This window comes from Perna viridis, chromosome 10 (assembly GCF_037379345.1).
Source record: "Perna viridis isolate PV_CMFRI_1.1 ecotype Kerala chromosome 10, ASM3737934v1, whole genome shotgun sequence".
NCBI classification, from domain to species: Eukaryota; Metazoa; Mollusca; class Bivalvia; order Mytilida; family Mytilidae; genus Perna; species Perna viridis.
In genome coordinates this window covers 22,812,482-22,840,243 of record NC_142454.1, presented here as the reverse complement: position 1 = coordinate 22,840,243, position 27,762 = coordinate 22,812,482, and the positions used below count along the sequence as shown (strand labels likewise).

Genomic DNA, 27,762 nt, shown 5'->3' with positions numbered 1-27,762 from the left:
TCTCCATAACCTCACCCTAGAAGTCTCTCCAGCTAAATAACTAGGTGTCACTCTTCAATCTAACTTAAAATGGGACAACCCCACTGATGACATCATTTCAAAAGCTAATAAAACACTTGGATTTCTCAAAAGAAACTTGAAGACAAGCAACCAGCACACCAAAAGTAAAGCATACAGTAAATGAGTTTAATTGTTAACGCTTCATTTATATAGGCCACACATGCACCAGTATGTAATCACCTAAAACTTAGATGGTTTACTGGAAAACTTAAAGAAGAAGATCTTTCTTTTATCTTGGAGGTGGCCTAGCTTCAGAAAAGTTACCCCTGAAAGAGGACTTTTTTTGGAGTCTGTTGACAAATTTATTTCTTTGTTATGGAACCCAGTTATTGTTAGAGATACATAAATACAATTCAAATCAAATAATCATTGCTTAGAGTCGGCAAGTTAAGAAACAATACAACATAAGCTCTTGAAGAGCTTTTATAACCGGCATTAAGTGAAACATATATACAGTGAAAGCATATATATAATAATGGCCAGAAAATGAAATGAAACATAGACAGTGCATAAATGAAACATGTCCAGACAGTTATTAACACAATAAAGACACATTAAGCGGTTATACATGTACATAAAATACATAATCAGTTTCATGCAACAAAAAATTTCATTTATTTCAATTCCATTGCCCAATTCAGGATTTTAATTTGTCCTTGTAAACCATTAATCTTGCACTGTCACAGTGTATGGTGGTTTAAACCTTATATTTCTGGTGAAACCTATTTCCGGTGCAATAACAAATTTGGGTTTATTTGTGATGAAGAACAGGGGCCTACGTGTGTGGATCATAGATCATCAAGGTCAGTTCAGTAGTTGTTAACTAACATATTCAATTTAGCTTAACATTCCATGTATGGTATATTATTCTTTTTATAAGTTTGCAATTTTGATTTACTGTACACCCTAAAAATTGGTGCATGTATCCAAAATTAAATTCGTATTTTATAACTGATTTTCAACCTACAATAAAATAAACAGAACTGATTAATGGTCTGCTATGTAGGAGACATTCATCACTAAAATCATATGATAATTAAATGCACGCATGACCAATAATTTCACCTTTGTACAGGTTAAACAAAAACAGTAATGACGCCTGATGACCCTTGTCATTCATCCATTCCTTTAGTTGGATCAAGGTGTACAATCGTAATAATTTTTTCAACATTTAGTAGAAGAATATCCAAGCTATGTGTATAGAAACAAAACATGTCCATCAATTGTTGTTTTGAATTTCATTCAGAGGCTGAATATTTTGATCACCAGAGTACCACTATACTGGTAAATTTTTATGATAATATACATGTATTATACATCGACCAGTCAGGAATGTTATGGACAAGAGCAATCCTTGAAATGCCATACAGTTTCTGAATCAGTAAATTATTTAAGTATATCAGAGAATTTCATAAATTGTTGTTTGAGGGAAGTACCATTTTAGTTTTATGGGGTGGTTAGGATGAAATTTGAAATGAAAATGCAGGATTGAAATTTTCAAGCAATGAAAAGGTAGGACAGGCCATAACAAAAATAAAAAGGCAGGATCTATTATTATCTTGACATTTTTCTTATTATTCAAAAAAAGATTTGGAGCTCTGGACCAAAGAAAAAAAGGCAGAACCTATATTTTCTCCTATTAAAAAGGCATGATAGTAAATTTCTGCTCCTCTTAAAAAGCAAAAAAGCAAATTGTTGCTCTCTAATTTCAATAGAAATTTTGTGAAAACCACTTTGTAATATATCCTTGTATTTGCACACAAGCTTTAGTATCATTTTCAGAAAAAGAAAGCTGAAGTGTTTCGATATTGACTTTTGTTAATACTGTTTTGTTGTCAAGTGTCAACACAAAACAGCAGATGCTGGTCTTTAGAAAATGCATTTTATCTTTTGTTGAAACTATCAGGTAGATATTGAATAGATGCAAATACTGTCAATTTACTGTAATTTGTTTCTTGCTGAATACAATATTGCAAGAGCAAGCTCCTGCAATATTATATTTGCTCAGGACAATATTGACTAATATATATGCCTGATTTGAGCAAAATCAGAATCACAACTTCCTTGCAACATTAAAACCAAATGGATAAAATTGAACTTTTAAGAAAACATCTTTATCTTTGAAGTTGGTTTGGAAACTATTTGTATTGAATTAACTCCTTTTATTAGGTATTATGACATGAAATGTCCAAAAACAGATTGTTATAATGTTAATTGGTGTTTCTGTTTAATTTCAGCGTGTATTCAGTTTAAGTAGCAAAACATTAGGATCTCAAGGTAATTTGCAGTATTCTTGGCAAAAGACTTTGGGGAATTACCTAGCAACTGCAGGGTAAGTATCATCAAAAGTGTAAGTTAACTGTTCATGTGAAACAATAGCACTATGTTACACATTTAAATCTATTAGAAAGAGTAATCAAGGGAACCAAGGTTATAGTGGTAATCAAAAGAATGCAATCCAGAGACAAAGACCACACATGTAAAACAGACATACACAACAAAGAACATAAAGTAACTAAAATCATACATACAAAGTAACAAAAACAAATGAGCAGCTCGGACTACACTAAAAACTGGGAGCATGGACCAGGTGCACCGGTAGGGTAAGCGTCCTCTGCTTTTCTAGAAATATTAGAATACATACATTAAAATAAGTACATTGTTTTAAGAATTTGAATGTTATTTTTTCTTCAATTAAAAAACGTGACATAAATTGAAAAATTAAAAAAAAATCATATGAAATTACTGTTTGTTGTAGAATAAATTTTGTGTTATGGATAAATCAATGTGGTTCTTAAGTTTTTGGTTTATTATAATTGAATGACCACCTTTTTATATTTTCTTCTCTTAAAATTTAAATTCTTTGATTGTTCTAATCCAGAAATCTTGAAAAGACTTGTCAGTATTGGAAAACTAGGAGTAGAACTGTATTTATTACTGAAGCTTTTATTCATACTAGTATCTATTTAATGTGAATTCAAATTTACACCCCTATTTTATTTGTAAGAGGTTCTTAAATGTATATATTTTTCTACAGGAGTGATAACTTAGTTCGACTTTATGACAGACATGGAGACCTTAAAGAAGAAATTCATTTACCAGGGTAAGAAATAAAAACATTTTTTAAATTTTATGATTTTTTACAATGAAGGGTAATGAGGTTAATAATATAAAGTACATATATGTAATTCAGATACTTTACCATGGAGATATTAAGTACATATTTAAATAATGTAATGGAACATTAGTATAATTTAATCATTTGCAACCCTAGGATTGAAATAGCTACTTAATCTTAGTTACTTAGACAGCATAGAGGCTATACTTTTTTTCAGAGTACCAATTACATTGAATTTTCAGGAGTATCTATCATTGAAACTTGCCATTACTCCAGTGGTAAATGATATTTGTTATTTGCTATTTGAATCTGATTGTTTTTGTTACCTTAAACATTTACCTGAAAAAAAAAGATCAAATGGGATGACCTTTTCTTTGATATATAAAAAAAAGGTTTGGCATAACTGATCTTTTGCAGAGTGTGTACTGGAATGGCGTGGGATAGAGACGGTGATACTCTGGCCATCGTGAATGATAAAAATGGAGTTGTCACATTGTGGGATGCCAACACCCTGCGCTCTGCTCAGATTGATAGTGGTTTTAGGTGAGTTTTTACCCTGTATCATTCTATTTGAATAAAGTAATTAAGGTTGTTTTTTAGGCAAGATCTATCAATTGAGATTTTGAGTTCTTGACATGAAGGGACTTTTGTCTGATCAGTTCATTCCATTACCTGTCCTTGATTGCAAATTTATTATTGAATTTTGTCAATCTTGAAGTTAAGTAGAAATAAATACTGCATGTAGTGTTACAAGATTTAAAATATGTAGTACATGCACCTATTGGTATTAACATATATTTCGAATACATTTGCTCTTCAAATGTTTTGCCTCTGTTAATTTAAATGTCTGTCTCCTCATGGTTTTGAAACTGTCTTCTTCCTTAGTTTAGTTCTGGCCTTAATAATTTTATACTCTTTTTTCTGTATACACGTAACTCAAACTTCTTAGATGAATAAAATGTTGTTTCTAAAACTTTATTTTTTTTTCCAGAGATACTATGACTTTTATACTATGGGCCAAAGCAGGACCTTATCTAGCTGTTGGTACTGCTAAAGGAAACCTACTTATCTACAATCATCAGTCCTCTAGGTAAATCTTCAAAACATTGGACATTACTGCATTTATATATTATTATTCGGGTTGAGCAGTCATAAAAATGTAATAAGTCCAGTGCAGAGAAACAGAATCCACAAATCTTCACTTTCATCATCACAGGTAAAGTTACGGTTAAACAAAAATCATCGGGAAACATTACACAGAGACAAAACATGTCCAAAATGTACAAGAATTGTTTACATCCTCCACAACATCAATGTAACTAACGATCAATGTCACTAACTATTCTTATAATAATTGGAATCAAACTTCCTGGATCTGTCTTTCTTGTTGGTTTGTTTTGACCTCAAAAATCATGAAAGTTAGAAACCAGTAAGCAATACATGCACTGGTACAGAGCCTAATCTACAGGGAGAACTGAGCAAAAACTTCTCCTTGTTTAGCTCAGTTCTCCCATTTGTCTTGACAGGGAGAAGTTTTTGTAATATATAACATGGACAAAAATGTCAATATTCTCAATTTTAAAACGGAATTTACTAAAACTTCTCCTTTTCATCGATGTCTGGATTAGGCCCTTTTTTTGGTATCAAGTAAGATCTGAAGTACAGTATTTAATTTGTTAATTTGTACATGTTATAGCTATGTATTTTTTCATAACATTAGTTATGAGTGTTTTATGTCATATTCTGAGATTCAGTTGAAGAATGTGATATATTAGAATATATTATACAAAGAAAAATTCTGAACTTCCTGTTTGACAGGTAGGAATATGGTTGGTAAAAAATCTAGATGTAAATAGACATTACCTTTTTGCCGTAGGTTAATAATGAATGTTACAAATTACATCTATTTTTACACAGGAAAGTTCCTATTTTGGGTAAACACACAAGAAGAATAACATGTGGAGCTTGGAGTAATGAAAATCTGCTCTGTTTGGGAAGTGACGATAACACTATCTCTATCAGTAATGTAGAAGGCGACACTATCAGACAGACGTCAGTGCGAGCTAATCCTCAGGAAGTTCAGTTTTCCGAGATGAAGGGAGATGAAAGAAGCCAGATTGGTGAAAATACTGTATGTAGTAAAAGGGATGACATGCATACATGCAAATATTGAACCAGCTTTCTTCAGTTAAAATTCTTCGTCAAAATCTATAATTTAGGTACTGTAATTTGGAAACTATATTAATGTTAATATTTGAAAATGCTGTAAGGTGCTTATAGCAATTAGAATAAATTTTGTGGTTCTAAGGCCTTCCCTCTTCTCCTTTGAGAGTGCCTCATAAACTATTTTCATCATTATATTGAAAAAATAAAAACAACAAAAGAACATCTTCTGCATCATTTGTCAACAATGTCAAGTAATAAACAATGAAAAAAAGCACTCCATAACTTCCATGGGAGATAATAAATAAAAATGTCTCCATCCCTCATTGGTCTTCATGTAAAATGGCTGTAGAAGTAAGAAATGGCATTACCACTACTTTTTTACCATTTTAATTTTTAATATCAACAATTTACTGCATAGTTTGAACCATGAATAACCAAAGCAATTGACGTCATAAAGTCTTGATTTTATATTATAGGTGAGTGTTGTAATTGGAAAGAAGACACTGTTCCTTTATAACTTAAATGATCCTGATAATCCTATAGAACTGGCCTTCCAACCAAGATATGGGACTATTGTGTCTTATAAATGGTATGGCTTTGTTAACATTTGGTACAATAAAAGTTCTAGTACTGATTGTTTTGTTGGCAAACATGCTGTTGGATTAGTGAGAACCGCATTAAATTAGAACTTGACTCATTTCTCCATATTTCGAAATAGTTATATGAAAGTCTATATTAGCAGTACTGGTGCAGTACTTATTATAAAAAAAACAATAAACACAAAAACTTTAATACTTAAGCAATAATGGTTGTTGATACATGTGTCTGAATATATAGGAGTTATCTACCTTTTATATATTTCCTAGGTATGGAGATGGTTACATTATGATTGGGTTCTCCAATGGGTTCTTTGTGGTGATATCTACCCACATGAAGGAGATTGGACAGGTATGTTCATATTGACTATGGTGGAACTCCACTAGTTTGAATAAATAATTCACAACACTGACAAAGTTAGAAGATGTAGTTATTGCTTGCTAATAAATGGTGGAACAAAATGAAAATAAACATTACACTAAAATAGGGCACTGCCTGCATTTGTGCAGTATCATTCTAAGAAATCTAAGATGCTATCATTTAGAAATGACAACCATTGAAAGTTTAAAATAATTCATAACAGATAAGAAAAAATCTTGAAGACTTGATACTTTGCATATGAAAAGATCACTACTAAGGTTTATGGTTAGACTTATCAAAGTCTCCAAGATTGGCCCCATATTCCAAGTTAGGTACTAATCAATTTTTTAAAAAGATGGTGGGGTCATAAAAATTGATCTTAGAAGCTTCTTGTGGTAATGGCAGTATTTGGGAACAAGTGAGTTGGCATCCAACACAAAATACTATAATTGTAACTGGTTGCGGCTTAAGTTGTTTTACAAACATAATGATACAATAATGCTATAGAAGGAGCTATTGCTTAGAATAGTCACAATAAATGATATATTTTGTAGGAACTGTTCCAAGCAAGGAATCACAAAGACAACTTGACTTGTATTGGTATATCTACTTCTCTGAATAAAGCTGCATCATGTGGAGATAATTGGTTAGTGTAAACAATATTTAAATTATATATTTAGATTTTTTCCAAATTATTTATTGAAATGATGATTTTTGTAAATGTGAAAATCTAATATTTCTCACTTTGTGAAACACAAAAAGAGACATGTGTTAAACAAGTGGAAAGATTCCTGTGAAATTAGCATAAAATTTCTCACTTTTCCAAAGTATTGTAAGTTTGTTTCATTCTGATCTCATAGCTTTCATATAAATTGTAAATGTTAAATGTTCTCTGGAAAGTGTATTGTCTGTTAATGTTGGAATTTTGTGGCATGACTGCACCATGAAAATTGATAAATTCAGTATCAATACAAATATTACTATTTGAAAAATATTATGCTTTTATTTCAGTGTAAAAATTCATGACTTGTCTGACTTGAAGGAAATGTTTGCCATCATTCAACTGGATGATGAACGTGGACTTGACAAAATCAGCTGGACAGATGATGGCCAATTATTAGCTGTATCCTCCAACCGTGGTAGTCTCCACGTTTACTTGACCAAACTGCCCATGTTGGCTTCTTGTAATCAGACAAGAATTGCCCATCTGACCTCATTGTTAGAAGTTACCGTGGAGGACAATATCCAACAAGATCACCCAGCTACCATACCTATTGATGTAGAACCCTCGTTTGTTGGACTTGGTCCATATCATCTAGCTGTTGGAATGAATAATAGAGCTTGGTTTTATCTGCTAGGAGATAATGGTAATGTTTTAAGATTTGTGTACAATGAATGTATGAAGCTACTGCACATTAAGTAAAATGTATATATCAACACTTGCATTAAGAAATAAAAATGAATTCTTATTTATCGGATTGTATTGATTTACATTAAAACACTCTGTAATATCAGTTTTTAATTTTTTTTTATACATAACAGCTATGCAAAAGGGATTTCTTGTCATGAAAATTCTGTAAATTAAAAAAAAATTAATGTATTAATTATTGCAATTTGTCACTATTGTAGAGGATGCATTTTTTAATTTTTTTGCAATTTTGAGAAAAATCCCACATCAGTAATATTGAATATTCCTCATTGTTAGTTTTGATTAGTGTGGTTTTAAGTCAGTTCCCTTTATTGCAATAGTTTCTAAATTGACAGTAAATTAATGTTATTCTACATTTTACACTGTTATTATAGGAATAGAGAAGCTGAAGGACAGAGAATACTTAGGTACGGTACAGTCTATATGTCTGAATGCTGACTATGCTGCAGCCAGGTTTGAAGGAAAAGTTCAGTTACATATGGTGAGTTACTTTGAATGAAGAGCCAATGAATTTATTTTCATTAAAATTATGCTTAATTGTAAAATGTGAGAGCAAAAAATAACATACTTGTTCTTTTACCAAGCAAAATATGAGAACTGTCTCTTCAAGGAGAGTGGTATACAAGGGTCCGGAAATTTTGACAACCCATGTCGGACATTTTATCAATTTTCAGCAGATGTTTGTATCAGTCTTTTACCTGCCTAGATCTAGAATTAACTTTAAAACCATTTTGTAGATATTTAAAGATAAATATTGGAATTTATGTTATTCCATCACATACTCTGTCTTTTGAAAAATGTCTGAACGAGTGAACAAGTTCGGTTTCAACCACACGTGGACGTTCTGATATGTAAACAAAACGTGTCTCTCGGACGTTTTCATCACATCAGCAAACAGCCAAAAACTTCCGAGTGATGAAAAAAAATTTTGATAATTACGAATGTATTTTGTATATTGATTTTAATGGGTTGTTGACTTCTGTATTAAAAACATTCAATCTATGAATTAATAATTACAAACTACGATTGATTTGTAGTTTCAGCACCATGTGCTTTCGTAACTACTGAAAGATTGGCAGGAAAATGATGGATTTGTTATTTAAATCAAGTAATAAATGTATGAAAATTAATTCGTATATGCAATGGTGCTGCACATGTAGCATTAATTTAATTATGCAATCAACTATTCTGTTACAGGTAAAATCGCAGTCACAGGTGGCTGCACAACGGCTAATTAATATTGATGTACACCTGTCAAATAATTTCAAATAAACAATAAAGAGATCGGTAGACAGGATGTTAATACAGTAATAAAACCACGCTGACTGTAATTATAAGGGTTGACAATTTTTTATATGTCCGATATTGGAAAATGTGGTCATTTGCAAAATTTGTTGGTCAATGACTGGCATTTTTGACCGTTTCCGGATCCATGGTGGTATGTCTTGTTCTTTAAGTTTCTATGTGATTAACAGGTATGCAATAAAGTGGAATCCACTGTGTAAGTCTCACAGGAATTGAAAACAATTTTCTTTTGAATAAGTGGTAATCTAAAATATTAGATTGCCATTTTCTCTAAAATCTTCCAAGTACTAGAAATCAGGTGTCTCAGTTGTGTTATATTAATGACAAAATGTACATATTGTAGAAAATTAATTCCCCTTTCCACTGTCTTAAATGTTTCTAAATCTATTTTACACTGTTACAGATTGAAGGTGAGACCCAGGGGACCACAGATGAGAGAGAAACTAGAATATTCCCTGATAGAGACCAGGATGATGCCAGGATTACATGTCATTCTATTACACCTGAATTCCTTGTCTTTGGCACTGATGTAATTGTTTAATTGATACATTTCGCTTGTATTTAAAAATTAAATTAAAACGAGTAGTTAAGCATGTCAGACTAGTTTCTAATTTTGATGGATGCTAAATTTTGCACTGAGTACTGAAGTCCTGAGTTAATATTTTGCAAAATTTATTTTGGCATTTTTAGACAGACCGCTAAAACATGCCAAAATTAGCATCATATGAAAATTACCCACTATGCAGTTTTTGTCATAGGTTGTAAACATATGATAAATCAATCAATCATTTATTTCAGAATGGTGGTATTAACTACTTTTACATTGAGGACTGGAACATGGTGAATGAATTCCGACACATAGATGGGATCAAGAATATTTTTCCTGATGGAAGTGGGACTAGGGTTATCTTCATCGACAACAAGAGTGATGGATATGTTTATAACCCTGTAAGTAACTTATCATACACAGTCAGCTAGGTGTCTTATAATGGATTTTTTTATTTAAACACTGTATTATGGCATACATACATAAGGGGTGATAACTGTGCTCAGTATGACAAAAAGTGAAGTACAAGTTACTGTTCTTGAATTCCTATCATTTGTTTTTTTTTTTCAGGTAAATGATCAAATTCTGGATATTCCCAGATTTTCAACCACCACAAAGGGTGCTTTATGGGAAAATTGGGCTCCTGACAGGGTAAGTTTTTTCAAGGAAATTGTAAACTAATACCATTGTATATTCAAGAAGTTTTTATGCATGTAAAAAATGCCAATGATTTACTGTATGCCTGCATAAGCACAAACAATGGTGTCTACAGGTACCTTTGAAAGATAATTTACCCTACATGTATGATGAATTTCACTGTTGCATGATTTGCTAGCAATATGCATGTAGATATGGTTAAGATTTTAGATAATGTACAGTTTGGGTAATATTACAATTGTTCAGTTTGATATATCATGATAACAACTTATATCAAAGTCATTATGTAGCAGTCTTTCTAAAAATCTGAGAGAAGGTGATTCATGCATGTCAAAAACCCACTGAATTCAGCTTTATTTCTTTTTCAGAAACAGTTATTGATCACATAACCAGTATTAGTTTTTCATTTAGTTGTTGTGCTTTTGAGATAAAATTCATATAGATTGTACATGAAATTGGCACTTTGCAAGAGTTATTGTTCTTGATTTGATTTGATTTGGTTGATTTTAGTGGGAGATAAATGTATTATTTTCTAAAAAGTGCAGGATTGCATACAGAAATGATTATAATTATGTGAATGTATAGCATATGTAGACTGAAAAAGCATCGTTTGTTCTGTGTTTTTTTTTTACACCATGAATCACTTTACCATTGGCAGTGTCTGAATTTTATAATGACTGGTACTTAATTGTATATTAGTAAGTGTATATAGTATCTGATGACACTTGCATGCAATGAAAAATAAAACCAATCAATATATATGTATGCAGATAGTATAAGATTAGATTATGAAGCATATATTTGATGCCCTCATAAAATTATCATGTGATTTTTTAGGGAGTGTTTATTACCTATGATGATGAGAAGATTTACACCTATATGTACAGTAGAGAAAGCATGCATGGTAAGCATTGTTAAGGATACATATTTTTATTTTTGTAATTAAATTGTTTTATGGGTCCACATTATGAAAGGTGTAATTATTCATTCAAATCTGCCTGCTCTTAGGAGATAATCAATATTGAAAATCCAATTTTTATCTCCTAAGAACACAGATTATATGAAAAATCAAATGTTAATTTCTGTTTACTATGGCAATTCAAACAAAATATCAAAAATAAAAATATGTAGGCTTTTCACCCATGAATCACATTTTGCATGATTCTTAGCTGGATTTCTACTTAAGTATTCATCCTGCTAAAGATCATGCTTAATTAAAACTATGTTATTCCATAGGTGTCAGAATTCTAAAGCGGAGATCTCCCTTTCAAAATTTTCTCAAAGCAGGAGATTTGCCCAGTTTTTGTTTTTGTGACATGTTTTGATATAACTATATTTATTTATTACAATTCTAATGCAAACTTATATAAGACTAGAAAATACCTGAATAAGGCTAAATCTCCTGCTTTGAAACAGGCACGCAAGTGAGAAATCATTGAAATTTTCATGGTTTAAAGAAGTAACTTCAATTTGTAGATTTTTGAATTCGTGAAAATAACAGGTTTATCATACAAATGAATAGGAAATTTCCTTTTTGTTAGGAACCCAATTTCATGGTTTGTCAAACCAAAGAAAACTACGAAAATTGGTACCCCATGAAGAATGGTATTTTCACAGTAAATTTGTATAAAAATTGTTATCACTCTATTTCAGATTGCTTTAAAAAAGTTTTATGAGGTATTTACTAATCCTGAATGATTTTTTTTCTTTAGGTCCTATAGTAGAGTATGTTGGAGAATCTAAACTCCCATATGGTAATATACCAATACTACTGTATGCAGGGGAAGTAACTCTACAATCACAGAGTGGTAGACTGGCCACCCAGGTTCTTGACACCCACTCAGCTCTTATTGGAGAAGAAATAGAAGACCATGTTGGTCCTGATCAGGTAAATATTAGACATAAAACACCATCAGTTTATTCAATACAATTTATTGCTTTGTAATTGGTACAATATATATTCAATTTTCTTGCATTACTCCAAACATATTCAAAGGAAATTAGACCTCTGGTTCAAACTGGTTCAACTCCCACATACCACTGCACCTCCTCTGCAGGTTAAATTTGTGCTCATCAAGAATAGAATAAGCCATGTGTATGGATGCCATTATACTGTAGAATCACTGACTTATTTAAATATGTTCTGATTTATATTTTGTTATTTCTTTAAAATGGCTTCATCATAGCTTCCTTGGTTTTTGTTGTTGTTGTGCTGGTAATTCTACAAACAGTATTTAAGGTAGTAGACCTAGGATAAGGGACACAACTGTTAAAAATCATTGGAATGTTTGTATTTAGCATTTTACATCAATCTCATGTAAGCATCAAATAAACTTGGACTAATTTCATTCTGTTTCAAATAAAAGCTTGATAGGCTTTGTTGAAATTGAATATGATGCAAACATATCACTGATTTCATGAGTTATGTCCCTTACCCTAGGTCTACCTCCTTAATTATGGTTAATATCATTACAGATGAGAACTGCACTGAAGCAAGGCATTATATTAAAAAGGTAACTTGTGTACAACTTTTACTTTACATAAAGATGGTTAGAAATACTGCCACTTACTGAAATGTTTTTACAGCTAATGTCACCTCTTTCATTTTAAGTATCAGTATGTTTTGTTAAAATCGGGTATTTTTCAGATAATATGAAAAAAAAATTATTGTGATGAGGAGTCCAAATAGGAAATTCAAAATTTCTAGAAAGAATAATATGCATTCATTTTCCAGGTTCAGCCTATTATGTCCAGGATATACATTTGTTCACAATCTACTATGATATGCAAATGGAAAATTTAAAGAGGAAAATTCAAAAAGTGAAACAAAACATGATATTTTATTTAATTATCAGAATCATAAGGAGCTCCAACAATATATAGTGATATGATTTAATTTACAGATTTAAAGATTGTTGGACATTTTGCCAGAAATTGAATGACATTGTAGCATGGATAGATCTTGGAAAAGGTGCACTGAAAAGTTTAGAGGTAGACTTTGGTAAGCTCTGTATTCTTGTTAGATTTGTAAAAAAAACTATGTGATTGTGTCTGTATGATAGGTGCATTGAACATTGATTTTTAAGTCGAGATCTAAAACAGAACTGAAGATACTACTGAACAGTAATTATAAGACTGTCAACATCCCAAACCCAACATTGAACATTTTGCTTTACACAGCAATGGCATGGAGTGGAAAGCCCCAGTCCTTTTTTTGTTTCACATAGGGAGGACATTTTAGAGTAAAGTTTTATGAAGATTTCCACTATTGTATCAGCAGTTTGGTAATTTAAATTAAGAAATACATCATTTACAGTTTACAGTCAGACTGATTTTCTTCCTTTCTATATTGGAATTCCAAGTTTTTTTATTTGAAATCTTATTATCAAAAGTTAATTTTTTTTTTCTGAAACAGTAAAAAGCAGTGTTTTTCTAGACCTTACCTACCTAATTCCTATTTTTTTTTCTCAATTCCTACTTTTTTCAGTGTACAAAATGATGTCTTTTCGCAATAAAATAGGAATAAAACGGGAAAAAATTCCTGATGTTTTTTGCTTAACTTATGATACAGTTTTGTATATATTGTTTATACTGTTCATTGTTTACGGTACTAAGATTAGGCCAAAATAAATAAATTGTGTGTTTCCTGACCTCTGTTTCTGATGCCAACCCTAAAAATTTTATTGCTGATTGAAATAAAAAAAAAATGATTTTTTGTCCTTGTGCTTACAATTTCTTTGTTTTGAATTTAGGATATCATTGATCTGCAAAGCATTTATTAATATGGCTAATAGGCGTATGTAAAAGTGTGTCAAGAAATAAGGTTGTAAACAGCCTTTTGACTATTGCCTAAAGTTTATCAGCCAGTAATTTTGTCATTACATTACTCTTCATTGCAATGAAATGTACCAAAACCTTGTTTCTTTTTTCTAGCTATCAGAGTGTACAGAGATATTGGTGATGTTGGCATGGTAACATCTTTACATCAGCTAAGGGTAAGGTGCTTGTAAATCATAACAACATAAATGGCCAGCTCGTTGTAAAATAATGATAAAATAGAGTTTACATGATTAATTTCAATTCTAACAATTTTAAATTTCTTTATATTTTTGAATAGAGGCAGCCTATGTGTTGCATGAAATGTTGGTCAAGAGATTATCATTTTTTTACCATGGCTGTGGTCTTAGAGCTTTGAAGCACATCATATTAGAATATTCAATAATCAAGTTTTCATTTGTGTCTAAATGTTGGCTATAGACATGGTAGGAGTTTCACTGTGAAAAATAGGGTTTTCTTATTATATATCAAAATATATTAAAAACAATTGTACAATGCTTGGACATAAAATGTGTTTGAGATAAGTAGGGACATATTCTATGGACAAAAGACAAAGAATGTTGAAGAATTGCCCATTTCAAAATTTCAAGTTAAATTTTGAATCAATAAAAATTATTTGTACCATCATTATATCTCGGAAAATACATATAGGTGTTCATTGGAAATTTTTCCAGTCAGTAACTTTACAACTTTCTTTTCTTAAATGTAGCCCTGTAGCACTGACTCTTCAGAAATGTTTTATCAGCACTTGTTTCCAAAAATGATCCTTTTGTATACTGTAAACGTATTAATTTTTTGCTATTTCCATGGTAGGCTAAACAGAGCTAAAAAAGATAGTAATGGTACCTGTGATTTACTATGTAACAGTAAAAAATTTTTTAAAGCAAGAAATTTGATATCCACATATATGTTCCTATGAAAGAATCCGTGAAAATTAGCAACCGCAAAAATTAATACTTTATGGTATTTCATTAGGAAAAATGTCTGTTATGAAGTTGATATTTCTAGAATACAAATGAAGTTTCTTTTAATCTTTCTTCTCAGTAAGTTAATGAATATATTATATAAAGTGTGATAATTAATTTTATAGAATTTGGAGGATAAGAACCTGTTATCAGGGAACATAGCAATGTTTCTGGGAGAATTTAACCTTGCTCAGGATCTATTTTTAGCATCTGGAAAACCCCTAGCTGCTTTAGAGGTGAGATATATGAGGTCTAAAGGCTGTAAAGATGATTTTTTGTTTCTTCTTATAAATTTTCTTGATTTGTCAAAATTTTGACTTTTACGAATACCATCAAAACCACAAAAGTAGGTATCCCATGAGAAACAACAGGGAAATTGATCCTAGAAATTTAATTACCAATTGTGTGGTTAAAATGACATATTTACTTTTAGTCATTCTTTTAATATTGAAGCTTTTATTATACCCACTATGGGAAAGTTAAGTCAGCAAATTAATTACAACTTGTTTTTCCAGTATTAATTTTATATGCTTGATGATTTATTTTAAGATGAGAAGAGATTTGTTACACTGGGATAGTGCCCTTCAGTTGGCTAAGGCCTTAGCTCCTGAGCAGATCCCTTACATTTCAAGAGAGTATGCTCAACAGCTTGAGTTTACTGGTGACTACATGAATGCTCTGGCCCATTATGAGAAAGGCATCACTAGGGAAGAGAAGGACAAGGAACATGATGAAGTGTGTGTGGCTGGTATAGCTAGGATGTCCATCAGAATGGGAGATATCAGAAAGTATGGAATTTTGTCTTTTTCACATCAATATTACACCAACTTTTGATAAATTGTTGTGATTTTTTCATATTGGCTTTATTAAGTATATGTTATTGTCATCAAATTGAGACCCTGAGAAATGAGAAATAAGGAAATTCATCTTCATATTTCAGAAACTTACATGCAATTCACACTTGTTATTTAATTTTTTTTTAAAGTAAAATAATTTTGCCCCCTTTTGCAGAGTTATCTCCCCTTTGCAGCAGTTTATTTTACAATTATAAAACTTTAAGGCATCATTTTTTTTTTTAAAATTATGTATATATAAAAATGGGATTACAATATTTCAGAGGAGTGCAATTGGCTATGAAGATGCCCAGCAGAATGTTAAAGAAGGAATGTGCTGGTATACTGGAGAGCATGAAGGTACTTGTATTGTTCTTATCAATTTTCATGGTTTGTATACATTTTGCTAGTTTTTGAATTTTTCATTATTATAAGAGCATTAAAATTGTCAATAGAAATGTCATGCTTTGATGACTGTTTGTCATTTAAGGTTATTTTCTTGGTTCTTAGGACATTTGCCATGAAACCCAATGAGGGTTAGGCATTTCTTTCTGCCTTTTTTTTACCCAAAAAGTGATGATGGTCCTTTTCATATTATTCATTGCTAGGGAAAATGATGAGGGAAATGCTTTTTGTATTTTATTTTAAATTCTGAAAATCTTTTTCATCTGAATATCAAGGTGCAAATGTTAATGATAAACACAACTCTTATTTAAGGAGGTAGACCTAGGGTAAGGGACATTACACTTGAAATCTAAACTAATATGTTTGTATCATATTGAATTTCAAGAAAGCATATAAAGCTTTCATTTGAAACAGAATGAAATCAGTCCAAGTTACTTTGATGCTTACATGAGATTCATGTAAAATGCTGAATACAAACATTCCAATGATTTGTAAGAGTTGTGTCCTTTACTCTAGGTCTATCTCCTTAAAAATTTCAAAGAATATGGTACTAATTAAGAATATAAAAAAAAGAAAACGAAATATCAAGAAAACACCTAAATATTTAATTTGTACAATTAATAGTTGACATTGATTTGTGCTTTCAAGGAGTTAAAATTCTTAGTTTATAAATACTGATTTCAGCAATGGACAGAAGCTGCCACTCTATATGAACAAGGAGGGTATTATGACAAAGCTGCTAGTGTCTATATCAGAGCTAAAAACTGGTATGCAATTTATGCATTTAATTATGGTTCAGTCAGATATCTATTTTATTTAGATGTAAATCACTGGTATTTCCCAAACACTGTAACAGGAATAATATCTCATTGAAATCAACCTTAGATCTACATTAAAAATGCACAGACTGTACTGTTGTGAATGAATCACAATTAATAATCTCTTAAAAAAACAGGATTTGTGCTTTATTCAAAGTTTAGTAGGTAAGATTTGAATTTTACTACAACAGACCTGGCTAGATAACTTTGAAAACTATTTAATTCAGGATTGCAAAGACTGTTCGAAATTGAAATTTTTACAAAGAATACCAAAAAAGTTAACTTCTTACTCATAAGTAAAAACATTTCATCATAAGATATAGTAAGATAAGTGTTTAATTGTCTCTCTTGAACAGGAACAAAGTTGGAGATCTGTTATCCCACGTTACATCTCCTAAGATCCACATACAGTATGCTAAGGCTAAGGAAGCTGATGGTAGATACAAAGAGGCTGCAGAGGCTTATAAGAATGCTAAAGACTGGGATCAAGTTATAAGGTTGGTATACTTCTAAATGGATTTTGTCATGCAGAAGTGACCTAAGTTTTAGAGCACATCATAATCAGCTCACTAGTTTCAAACTGTTGAAGCTTTTAAAAATTTGATGGGCTGGAATCAGCTTATACCAATAAAGTTGTTACACTTTCAAATATATCATATAAATATTTTAGAGAACATTTATTTCTGATCCATAAATGACCTATCTATACTTGAAGTATTAAGTAGCTGTTTTTGTAAGAATCATGCAAATTCTGAAAAATGTGATACACCCCAAAAAAGGCTACATATTTTTATTTTTGTAATTAAGTTGTTTTATGGGTCTATACTATGAAATGTGTAATTATTCATTCAAATCTGCTTGCTCTTAGGAGATAATCGACATTGAAAATCCAGTAGATTCTACTGTATTTGAGCGCCATTAACTGAGTTATCTCCCTTGATTTTGAAATCTACAGTGCATTCTATATAATTTTCACCTCCTAAGAGCACAGGTTATATGAAAAACCACATGTTATTTTCTGTTTACTATGACATTTCAAACAAAATATCAAAAATAAAAATATGTAGGCTTTTTACCCATGAATCACATTTTGCATGATTCTTAGCTGAAGTGCTACTTAATCTGTGGAAGCTTATGATAATGTATGAAATCAACACAAAGCTATTTCACAGGCTGCTGTAACCCAAGTTAAAGGAAACTTATGTCTATAAACCCATTTTAAACCCTGAGTAGTCAATTGCAAATGAATTTAATCCGGATTTTATGATCCCTGAGTGCTTCATTATATTTCCTGTGAAATATTTTGACTTTTTAATAATATCAAAACGTCAAGATTGCAGCCTGTATATCTGAGTTCCGTTTAAAGAACAGGACCTTCTTGGATCTTCTTTCACTTACATGGAAGTATTCTTTTTTTGCCATTTTCAGAATTAATCTAGACTATCTGCAGAATCCAGAAGAAGCTGTGAAGTATGTCAGAGAAACTCAGTCTATTGAAGGGGCAAAGATGGTAGCCAAGTATGTAGTCTTTTAGGCCTTATAACCAGATTTTTTGTGTCAACCACAATATTACTGGTGACTTCCTTGCCTATTTTTGGGATATTTGAGTAAAAACTTACCCAAGAAGTGTTGAAGGCAAAATTGAAATATTAAAAAAACAAATTTTCAGCAATTCAGGATCATAATTAGTAGTGTAAGGTAAAAAACTGAGACACAATTCATTGTTTTTTTTTCTCCTTATGGTTACATTTCTTTCAAGAGGCAATAATGGCTTAATAATGCTAAAAGTAAAATGGAGGAAAAAAAGTCCTTGAGACAACAAAAAAAACCAAAACAATGAAAACATGACTGAGAAACATAGCACAGAGTAGTAGTACCTTTAACAAACCAGAACAAGTAAAGTTTATATTTATTTTTAGATTTTTCTAGCAACTAAACAACTACCCATTAGCTATACAATTCCTTGTCATGTTTCTATTTTTAGGTTTTTCCAGTCACTAAATGACTACTGTTCTCATAAGCTTTACAGTTCCTTGTCATGTCTCTATTTTTAGATTTTTCCAGCGACTAAATGACTACTCATCAGCCATACAGTTCCTTGTCATGTCTAAATGTAACGATGAAGCATTCCAGTTAGCTCAGGCTCATAATCAGATGGAAACTTATGCTGATATTATAGGTTAGTGTTTAATACCAAATAATGTTTTTCAGTGGATAGCTTCATTTAAAAAATCTGAAATTTTTCTCATTTGTTTGGACCGAAAAGTGTCTATTTAATGGCATTTTTTTCTCTTTTGCAGCTAGGAAATAGGGATACAAATAGCAATAATTATATCCCTAACAACAAGGCTGAGCAGGGTATACTGTTTTTGCCATGTCTCAGACATGATTTTTTTATGCTTTTAAGCGGAATTCTTCTGTTTCTAATCTGGATTTTACCGTTTTTTTATTGTATATTTACTTCAGATTTTGCCAATTTCCGCTTTGTTTGTTGACCTCGTAAAATCATCTTGTTATGATGTCTGTTCATCCATCAGTTCTCTTAATGTCATTGAAACTTCTCTCAAACTACTGAACATAAATTCACAAAGCATCATATATATATAGTAAGGACACAATATGTTATTTTGCATATTGCCATGAAATTTTGACCATAAATTTGTTGAAAAAGGGAATCTCTCTTGTCAAATATAAAGTTGATATCATTCAATACTGTACTTTGAAAGTAAAAAAAAAATATATTCGATTTCACCAAAGCCTATCAAGCTATCATTTGAAACAGAATGAAATCAATCCAAGTTACCTTGATGCTTACATGAGATTGATGTAAAATGCTGAATACAAACATTCCAATGATTTGTAAGAGTTGTGTGCCTTACCTCAGGTCTATGTCCTTGAAGAGACCTTGGATAGAAACAAATGTTATAAATTACTTTTTAATGAAGTTAAAACATTATGTTTTACAGGGCCTGATGCTACACCAGAGGATTATCAAAGTATTGCATTACATTTTGAGAATGAAAAAAATCACTTCCTGTCTGGAAAATTCTTCTTACTCAGTGGACAATATAAGAGGGTAAGATTTTGAACAATTATGAGTAATGATTTAAATGAAATTAAATTGAGGCAAAAATTATTTCATTTTTCATTTATATCCATATATGTACATGTACAAACTTTTTGTTTTCTCAAAATGTTTCATTTTTCTTACGAATGTAAAGTGGATACATAGGCTTCTAGAGAATTTTATAGATTTTAATGAAAATACATGTATGCACAGGTTAGACATATGTCAAAAACCAATGAAGAATATAATTATTGTCTGATATACATATGCACCATTTTGAATGCCATAACATTTTTTCCTGTTGTCTTTATACTGAACTATTCTTCAAATAAGAGATTAATGAAGTCACAATGTAGATTTTATAGATGGAGTAATTTGGACCAAAACAACATGCATGAATTCATGTGTGATTGGAAAGTGAGACAATCTATCGCTAACTTTAGTAGGTGATTGCCTTGTGTGAGTTTTCTAGCAGCTCTAACCTCACATCGACTACGTTGAAATAACTTCAAATAATTTATTTCTTTAACAGGCAATGAAACATTTCCTGAAATGTAATGGTGAAGATAGCCAGGCAATAGAGCTGGCAATAGAGACTGTAGGCAGGGCAAATGATGACAGTCTGACTAGGCAACTTATAGACTTTCTCATGGGTGAAACAGACAACATGCCCAAGGTAAGGTTTCCATGGGAACAAAAGGTGTGGTCACTTTGTTATTTCCTGTAATGCTGATGCTACTGACGTCATAAAGTTTTCTTGATAAAATAACTTTATCTTGGGATTAACATAGTGATTTAAGTCTTAGTACAAAATAAAATTATTTTATACTAGTATTTGACATGTACTTTACCAAGGTATATGGAATTTAATAATATTGACAATGAAGTATTTTTATATACCCCTACACAATCACACAAACAATTTAAAGTACGTTTAATTTACTGACATCTAGGAAATTTTCTTTTCTTTCATAGGATGCCAAATATTTGTTCAGATTATACATGGCTCTGAAGCAATACAGAGAGGCTGCCAGGACTGCCATCATAATAGCCAGAGAGGAACAGAATGCTGGTTTGTATCTCATATACTGTCGAACCTTGATGTGTCAAACTCGGATTAATCAAAATCTCGGATAACTCGAACTGATTACTAAGTCCCAGCAAAACTCCCCATACTCCAATACAACTTTACCTCGGATCACTTGAACTCGGATGAATCGAAACCTTAGATAACTTAGTAATCAATCAGTCCCCTCGTTAGGACTTCGAGGTTAATTTACCATGATATCTCTAAGTCAACTAATTAGTCTGAGAACTAATTGCTTCATTACAAACCATGATCGAAGTGTGTTTTAACAATGATTAGCGTGGCTTTTAAAATTAATTTGTTGACACTATTTATGGTTTGATTTGTTTATTGAATTAATTTAAAATTGCTTGTGTTGTTAAAAGAAACCAATTGTATTAATAACACATCAGAATTTACACTAACATTGATGTCGGATATTTTTATGTTTTGAAAAATAAATTTTAAAATACAGATGGGTTTTAATGGTATCTGACTATTTAATGAAACATCAAACAGACGATAGTAAGGGTATTTCAACGACTACAATTGTTTCGCTAGTGAATCAGAAATTTTATCATAATATTGTAGCGCACATGGTTTGACGATACTCCTGATTATGAGTCAAAAAAAGCAGCATGTTATGACGTTTTTGATATAGAAAAAATAAAAAGGAAATTTCACTAAAACACTCGCTGCCATTCAGTATTTCAAACATGATATACAACAAACAAACAAAAATATCTTCTGATATGAAACGCATGACATTATGAAGTACCGTGTAAAGTGAGTACATGTGCATGTACAAGCATAACAATTGATGTAAATACAGATACAATGATAGACCAAACTAATAGTATTTCCGGTTTATCCTCGACCTCGCATTACTCGAACCTTGGATAACTCGAACATTTTTGCATGGTTCCTTCGACTTCGACTTAACAAGGTTCGACTGTATATCCTAAATCATGGAAATATTATGAAATTTTGAAATAATATTGTATTTTATTCACTTTTCTCATTTCTTTAATGCATTGACAGAATTTCAATATTTTAAGTTTTTGTAACCTCTTCACATTTAGTATGTGTACCAGAAACTGCTGAAGTGCATGTGTATTTTTGTTTTCAGAAGACCAGATTTTTACGATTTTTCAAACTATTTAAATTCTCAATGATAAGTTTAATTAATGTTGAAAATATACAACTTGATTACATGTGGGTTTTGACCTTTGAACTATCAGTAAGTCCAGGAACAGTAGAAACTTAAAGCAAAAGACTATTAATATTAAGTAGTTGTCTTTGTAAGAATCATGCAAACTCTGAAAAATGTGATATACCCAAAAAAAGGCTACATATTTTTATTTTTTTAATTAAGTTGTTTCATGGGTCTATACCATGAAATGTGTAATTATTCATTCAAATCTGCCTGCTCTAAGGAGATAATGAACACTGAAAATCCAATAGATTCTATTGCATTTGAGTGTCATTTACAGAGTTATCTCCCTTAATTTTTGAAATATACATTGCATTCTATATAATTTTTATCTCCTAAGAACACAGGTTATATGAAAAATTGAATGTTTATTTCTGTTCACAATGGCAATTCAAACAAAATATCAAAAATAAAAATATGTAGGCTTTTAACCCGTGAATCACATTTTGTATGATTCTTATCTGGAGTGCTGCTTAAATACTGTATAGATATCTAAAATTTTAGTGTCCTTCTTTTTTTTTAATTGAATAAAGTTTTACAATGTCATATTGTATAAAAATTACTGTTGCTAGTACTTTTATTTATCTGCTGCTTAAATAGTGAAAATTAGTTTATGGTGAAACATGATTCATTTACAGAAGTCTGTGTTACGCTTACATTGAATTTCATTCATTATATAGGTAACTACAGAAATGCTCATGATGTGTTGTATAGTATGTACCAGGAATTAAAACAACAGAAGATAAAAATACCATCAGAAATGGCTACCAATCTGATGATTCTTCATAGTTATATCTTAGTCAAGGTATGAAAAATAAAAATACCAGAAATGACTGACATTTAGGATTCTAGACCAATGTAATTATTAGTTGAAATTGAGTTCAGATAGCAATTCAAAGTGTTAGCGTTTTGTTTAAAAATGATTGATGATAGCTGTAAAAATAAAAGATACTACAATAGTATTAATTATCGCTGTGTAATAATAATTTCACAGTGGACTGAACAGTGTGAAAAATAGTGAAATTGATTTTTAATCCTATATAACACTTGTTATTTTTTGATTTCGTGAAAATTGTTACCCCAGAATATGTTCACTTGACAGAATCCAAGAAGATTAGCAACCACAAAAATTAGTATGGTTACAGTATTATTCAATTAATTATAGAATGAACCTAAATGCTATAGCAGTTTTTATAAATTAGTATATTTTATCAAATAAGACGTTAGCAGAAATGAAAGCTTCAAGATATGAAATTCCTTTTAGTGATAATCAAGTGGCAAAAGTTAAAAGTGAAAAGAGAAAGAGGAAGGGGACAGTAAAAATTTTGATGATTTTGGTTAAAGATAATTCAATGTTTCCAAAATTTAGAAAAGCACTGTAGGGTATCATAGCTCATTTGGCTATTCCCCAAAATTTCACACTTTTGTCAAAAGACTTATCATAAATATTGATATTACCTAGGTAGCACAATGCAAAAAAATGGTAATGCTGCAATTTAAAGCACAGCATTGTGTGGGTTTTGGAGAACGCTGATGTAGTGAAAGATTAAACCATTTAGTCTATTTACTTGCTACAACTTCCTCAATATATTTTAAAATTTCAATGTTGTTTTCAGATCCATGTTAAGAGAGGGGACCATCTCAAAGGTGCAAGGATGTTAATAAGAGTTGCAAACAATATTAGCAAATTTCCTTCACGTAAGTTTAGTCATAGTTAACCATTGTTTTACAATATGGTTGAATTTTAAAGATGAATCAAAACTCGTAGCTTATTATTACTCATTCAGCAAAGTAAGGCTTTGGAGAACTTCTTTCACCTAAAGTATGTTGAGGCTAAGGGTGGATAGGGTAAGACTTTAGAATTAATAGCTGCCACTCAGTGAATGTAGAAACCATCAACTATTGGAATATAGCGATGAAAAAAAACCCATCTTGGGTTCTCTTAAGTTTTTGCTTGTTGAGTATTAGCAGATGTTAAACTCTGTAAGAAAGCACACCTAATAACTCAGACACATAAAAATATGTATACCACATAGCATGTGAGAGGTAGAACAAATGTTCAGGTAGGGTAATAAACTATGTAATGTAGAATGTTGAACTAGTACAACCCAGGAGCAGCTGGATTGATTTAATGTTTCAGTCAAGAAATGCATGAAATATCGTACAATACAAATGATCAATCAATCTGTTTAGCTTATTAATTTTATTTCCAGATATTGTTCCCATTCTAACTTCAACTGTGATAGAATGCCATCGAGCTGGGTTAAAGAATTCCTCTTTTAGTTATGCTGCCATGTTGATGAGACCAGAGTATCGTAATCAGATTGATCTGAAGTATAAAAAGAAAATAGAAGTGATTGTCAGGAAGCCTGATAAATCAGAGGAGGAAGAGCCACTAACTAACTGTCCAACATGTGGCTTCCAGATCCCTGAGACTGATCTTCTGTGTCCAGACTGTAAAAATACCATTCCATATTGCATTGTTACGGTGAGTGTCTTGTACAAGCTGGAATGTCATGAATAATATTCATTTGTTTTGTCTTAACTGGAATGTTATGAATAGCCATTTGTTTTGTATAAGACAGAATATCATGAATATTGATTGTTTTGTTCAAGCTTGAATATATTTAAGTTCAATGCATTACTTCTAGTTAATAATGTGCTCAAGGTCCCATGGAGCTTGATCAATGTCTGTTCTGGATAGTGATGATTCTATAAGGCTGATACCTTATTTGGTGAGAACCAGTGTCATATCCTGGGTTACTCCCCAGATTGACCTAGATTCGGGGAAATGTAAACTCATGGTCACTACAATGTGTCTTTGTTCAGTCTAGATACCAGAGTGTCTATTTGATTTCTGGATTTATATTCTCACCTAAATGTTTGACAAGATAGAAGACCTGTTTTTTTTTTACATTTGAAAAACTGTGTATATGAAAGCGCCAAAAATTTTGTACATGTAGCTAACATTCCATGTTTACATCTTGAGACACAAAAGAGAATTTGTGAGATTTAAGTAATGAAATAAAATATTTCTGTTGTATGTGAAATAAAACATTATATACAGCATAGGAAACTGCTTCACTGCTAAGTAATGGAAATAAAATGAAATCTTGACTAATGAACAAAACCCTATTTTTTTAAATGGACCTTAGTAATTGCATTTGATGGGGTGATGATTAGGAAAACTACCATTTGGCATTCATCAGTAAAAGTTTTTTGGAGGTGATAAATGTCAAGAGGACTGTTCTATTTGTACAAATTATTGATATAGGAATTTGAAATAAATCAATAGTTAAGTATCTGTCTATGTAAGAATCATGCAAAATCTGAAAAATGTGATACACCCCAAAAAAGGCTACATGTTTTTATTTTTGTAATTAAGTTGTTTTATGGGTCTACATTATGAAATGAGTAATTATTGATTCAAATCTGCCTGCTCTTAGGAGATAATCAATATTGAAAATCCAGTAGATTCTATTGTATTTGAGCGTCATTTACAGAGTTGTCTCCCTTAATTTTGAAATCTACAGTGCATTCTATATAGGTTTTATCTCCTAAGAGCACATATTATGAAAAACCACATGTTATTTTCTGCTTACTATGACATTTCAAACAAAATATCCAAAATAAAAATATGTAGGCTTTTTACCCATGAATCACATTTTGCATGATTCTTAGCTGGATTGCTACTTAACACTTAACTGTTCTGAAGTAAAATCTTAATTCATACTTTTCAGGGAAGACATATATTGAAGGATGATCTGACAGCCTGTCCTAAATGTGACTTCCCAGCTTTGTTCTCAGAATTCCTCAGGTATTGTTATCAGTTGTTAAATAGAAATGTCTGAAAATGTTTAAAAAGCAATTTTGATACATACAAGTAGACAAACATTGTAAGAATCACTAATTAGGACTTCTATAATTTAGTGTTTATCATCACTTACTGTCTTTAAAATCCTCTGGAACCACCTTGGGTAGTTATCTAGACGAGTGATTTGGACAACCTTAAGCTTCTAGTTATATTTTGCTAATTATATTTTGAAACTGCAAAAATTGATATCAGCAAATATGTTCATTTGAAAGAATCTGCCAAAATGAGCAACCATGAAAATTGATAGGCTTACACTAATTCAGTCATTTCAAACTCAGGCGTGTAGATGAACATTTAAATTAAGAAACAAAAACAGAAAAACAAGGAATAAGTTCAAGTTAAAATAGAAGAAATATGTATATTTTAATAAATATACTTGTTTGATATAATTAGAAGGAAAATTTATTGAATTGAAATTTTTGAAAATAATGAAGTTCGATTACTTTTAACAGAATTGTTTAGTAGAGCATGTAGTATGCGCAATACTTGTAAAATCTTGTTTTGTTGGTTTATAGGTTGTTGGAGACCGAGGAAACTTGTCCAATGTGTTCTGAGAAAGTATTGAAAGAGAATCTAGAGAAAATGAGTGATGCCACTAAATACCTAAACCCTGATGAGGGAACAACTGAATAATAGTCTGAACAATGACCGAAATCCTTCTATTGTAATATAATGAATTACAATGCACTGATTTGCATTTACATGTTTGACATTTTCGAAATTTCCATCTTACTTTTAAAATGTTAGTTCTGATGATTTTGTTTTGTTTTTTTTTTGTTTTTTTTTTTTTAATCTCTATTTTACTGTGACTTTTAATGGTTATATTGCTATGGATTAAATTTAGATCTGTTAATTTATACATGTAGTAAAGTCCGTCCATCTGATTAATTTAACTGTATTTGTGAAACACTGTCAGCTTAATATATTCTTATTAAAAGTTTTACACTGCTATGTGTGACTTTTTAACTTTTTATCATGAAACCTGTCTCAATCAAAGCTAGAAAAAACTGAAAACCTGTTTAAAGCAGACATTTTTAAAGTCCTTAAGGAGGTAGACCTAGGGTAAGGGACATAACTCTTGAAATCAGTGATATGTTTGTATCATATTCAATTTCTCCAAAGCCTTTCAAGCTTTCATTTGAAACAGAATAAAATCAGTTCAAGTTACTTTGATGCTTACATAAGATTGATGTAAAATGCTGAATACAAATGTTCCATTGATTTGTAAGAGTTGTGTACCTTACCCTAGGTCTACCTCCTTCAATGAACATTTTGATGCATTTTTTAAAACCAAACACCTGTCTTAACAGAACCAATTCCAAACATGGTTTGGTATAAACAGGTTTCACTGTACCCTGTAAACACCTCCTTCCCCACACAACAAGGCCTCACTCACCCCACAAGGCCCCACTCACCACACAACAAGGCTGCCCTCCTCACACAAC

The 27,762-nt window shown here is 31.2% G+C and overlaps 1 protein-coding gene across 1 annotated transcript in view; it reads left to right on the top strand.

Annotated features, from left to right (window-relative positions):
• LOC148605002 (WD repeat-containing protein 19-like) overlaps positions 1-27,174 on the top strand; it is a 29,269-nt gene extending 2,095 nt beyond the window's left edge. Inside the window, exons 2-34 of the mRNA XM_088549139.1 lie at positions 2,298-2,392; positions 3,098-3,163; positions 3,596-3,721; positions 4,170-4,268; positions 5,096-5,309; positions 5,821-5,933; positions 6,211-6,292; positions 6,856-6,947; positions 7,313-7,668; positions 8,105-8,211; positions 9,439-9,564; positions 9,834-9,983; positions 10,153-10,233; positions 11,077-11,143; positions 11,952-12,127; positions 12,715-12,752; positions 13,143-13,240; positions 14,173-14,234; positions 15,167-15,277; positions 15,591-15,829; positions 16,159-16,234; positions 16,964-17,046; positions 17,454-17,594; positions 18,526-18,615; positions 19,152-19,276; positions 20,064-20,173; positions 20,697-20,840; positions 21,140-21,236; positions 23,124-23,248; positions 24,060-24,141; positions 24,657-24,931; positions 26,184-26,260; positions 26,833-27,174. Of these exons, the coding sequence (XP_088405265.1) occupies positions 2,298-2,392; positions 3,098-3,163; positions 3,596-3,721; positions 4,170-4,268; positions 5,096-5,309; positions 5,821-5,933; positions 6,211-6,292; positions 6,856-6,947; positions 7,313-7,668; positions 8,105-8,211; positions 9,439-9,564; positions 9,834-9,983; positions 10,153-10,233; positions 11,077-11,143; positions 11,952-12,127; positions 12,715-12,752; positions 13,143-13,240; positions 14,173-14,234; positions 15,167-15,277; positions 15,591-15,829; positions 16,159-16,234; positions 16,964-17,046; positions 17,454-17,594; positions 18,526-18,615; positions 19,152-19,276; positions 20,064-20,173; positions 20,697-20,840; positions 21,140-21,236; positions 23,124-23,248; positions 24,060-24,141; positions 24,657-24,931; positions 26,184-26,260; positions 26,833-26,950 (4,041 nt within the window). The 3' untranslated portion in view covers positions 26,951-27,174. The remainder of the gene's footprint in view (positions 1-2,297; positions 2,393-3,097; positions 3,164-3,595; positions 3,722-4,169; positions 4,269-5,095; positions 5,310-5,820; positions 5,934-6,210; positions 6,293-6,855; positions 6,948-7,312; positions 7,669-8,104; positions 8,212-9,438; positions 9,565-9,833; positions 9,984-10,152; positions 10,234-11,076; positions 11,144-11,951; positions 12,128-12,714; positions 12,753-13,142; positions 13,241-14,172; positions 14,235-15,166; positions 15,278-15,590; positions 15,830-16,158; positions 16,235-16,963; positions 17,047-17,453; positions 17,595-18,525; positions 18,616-19,151; positions 19,277-20,063; positions 20,174-20,696; positions 20,841-21,139; positions 21,237-23,123; positions 23,249-24,059; positions 24,142-24,656; positions 24,932-26,183; positions 26,261-26,832) is intronic.
• Positions 27,175-27,762: the final 588 nt, after the last annotated feature.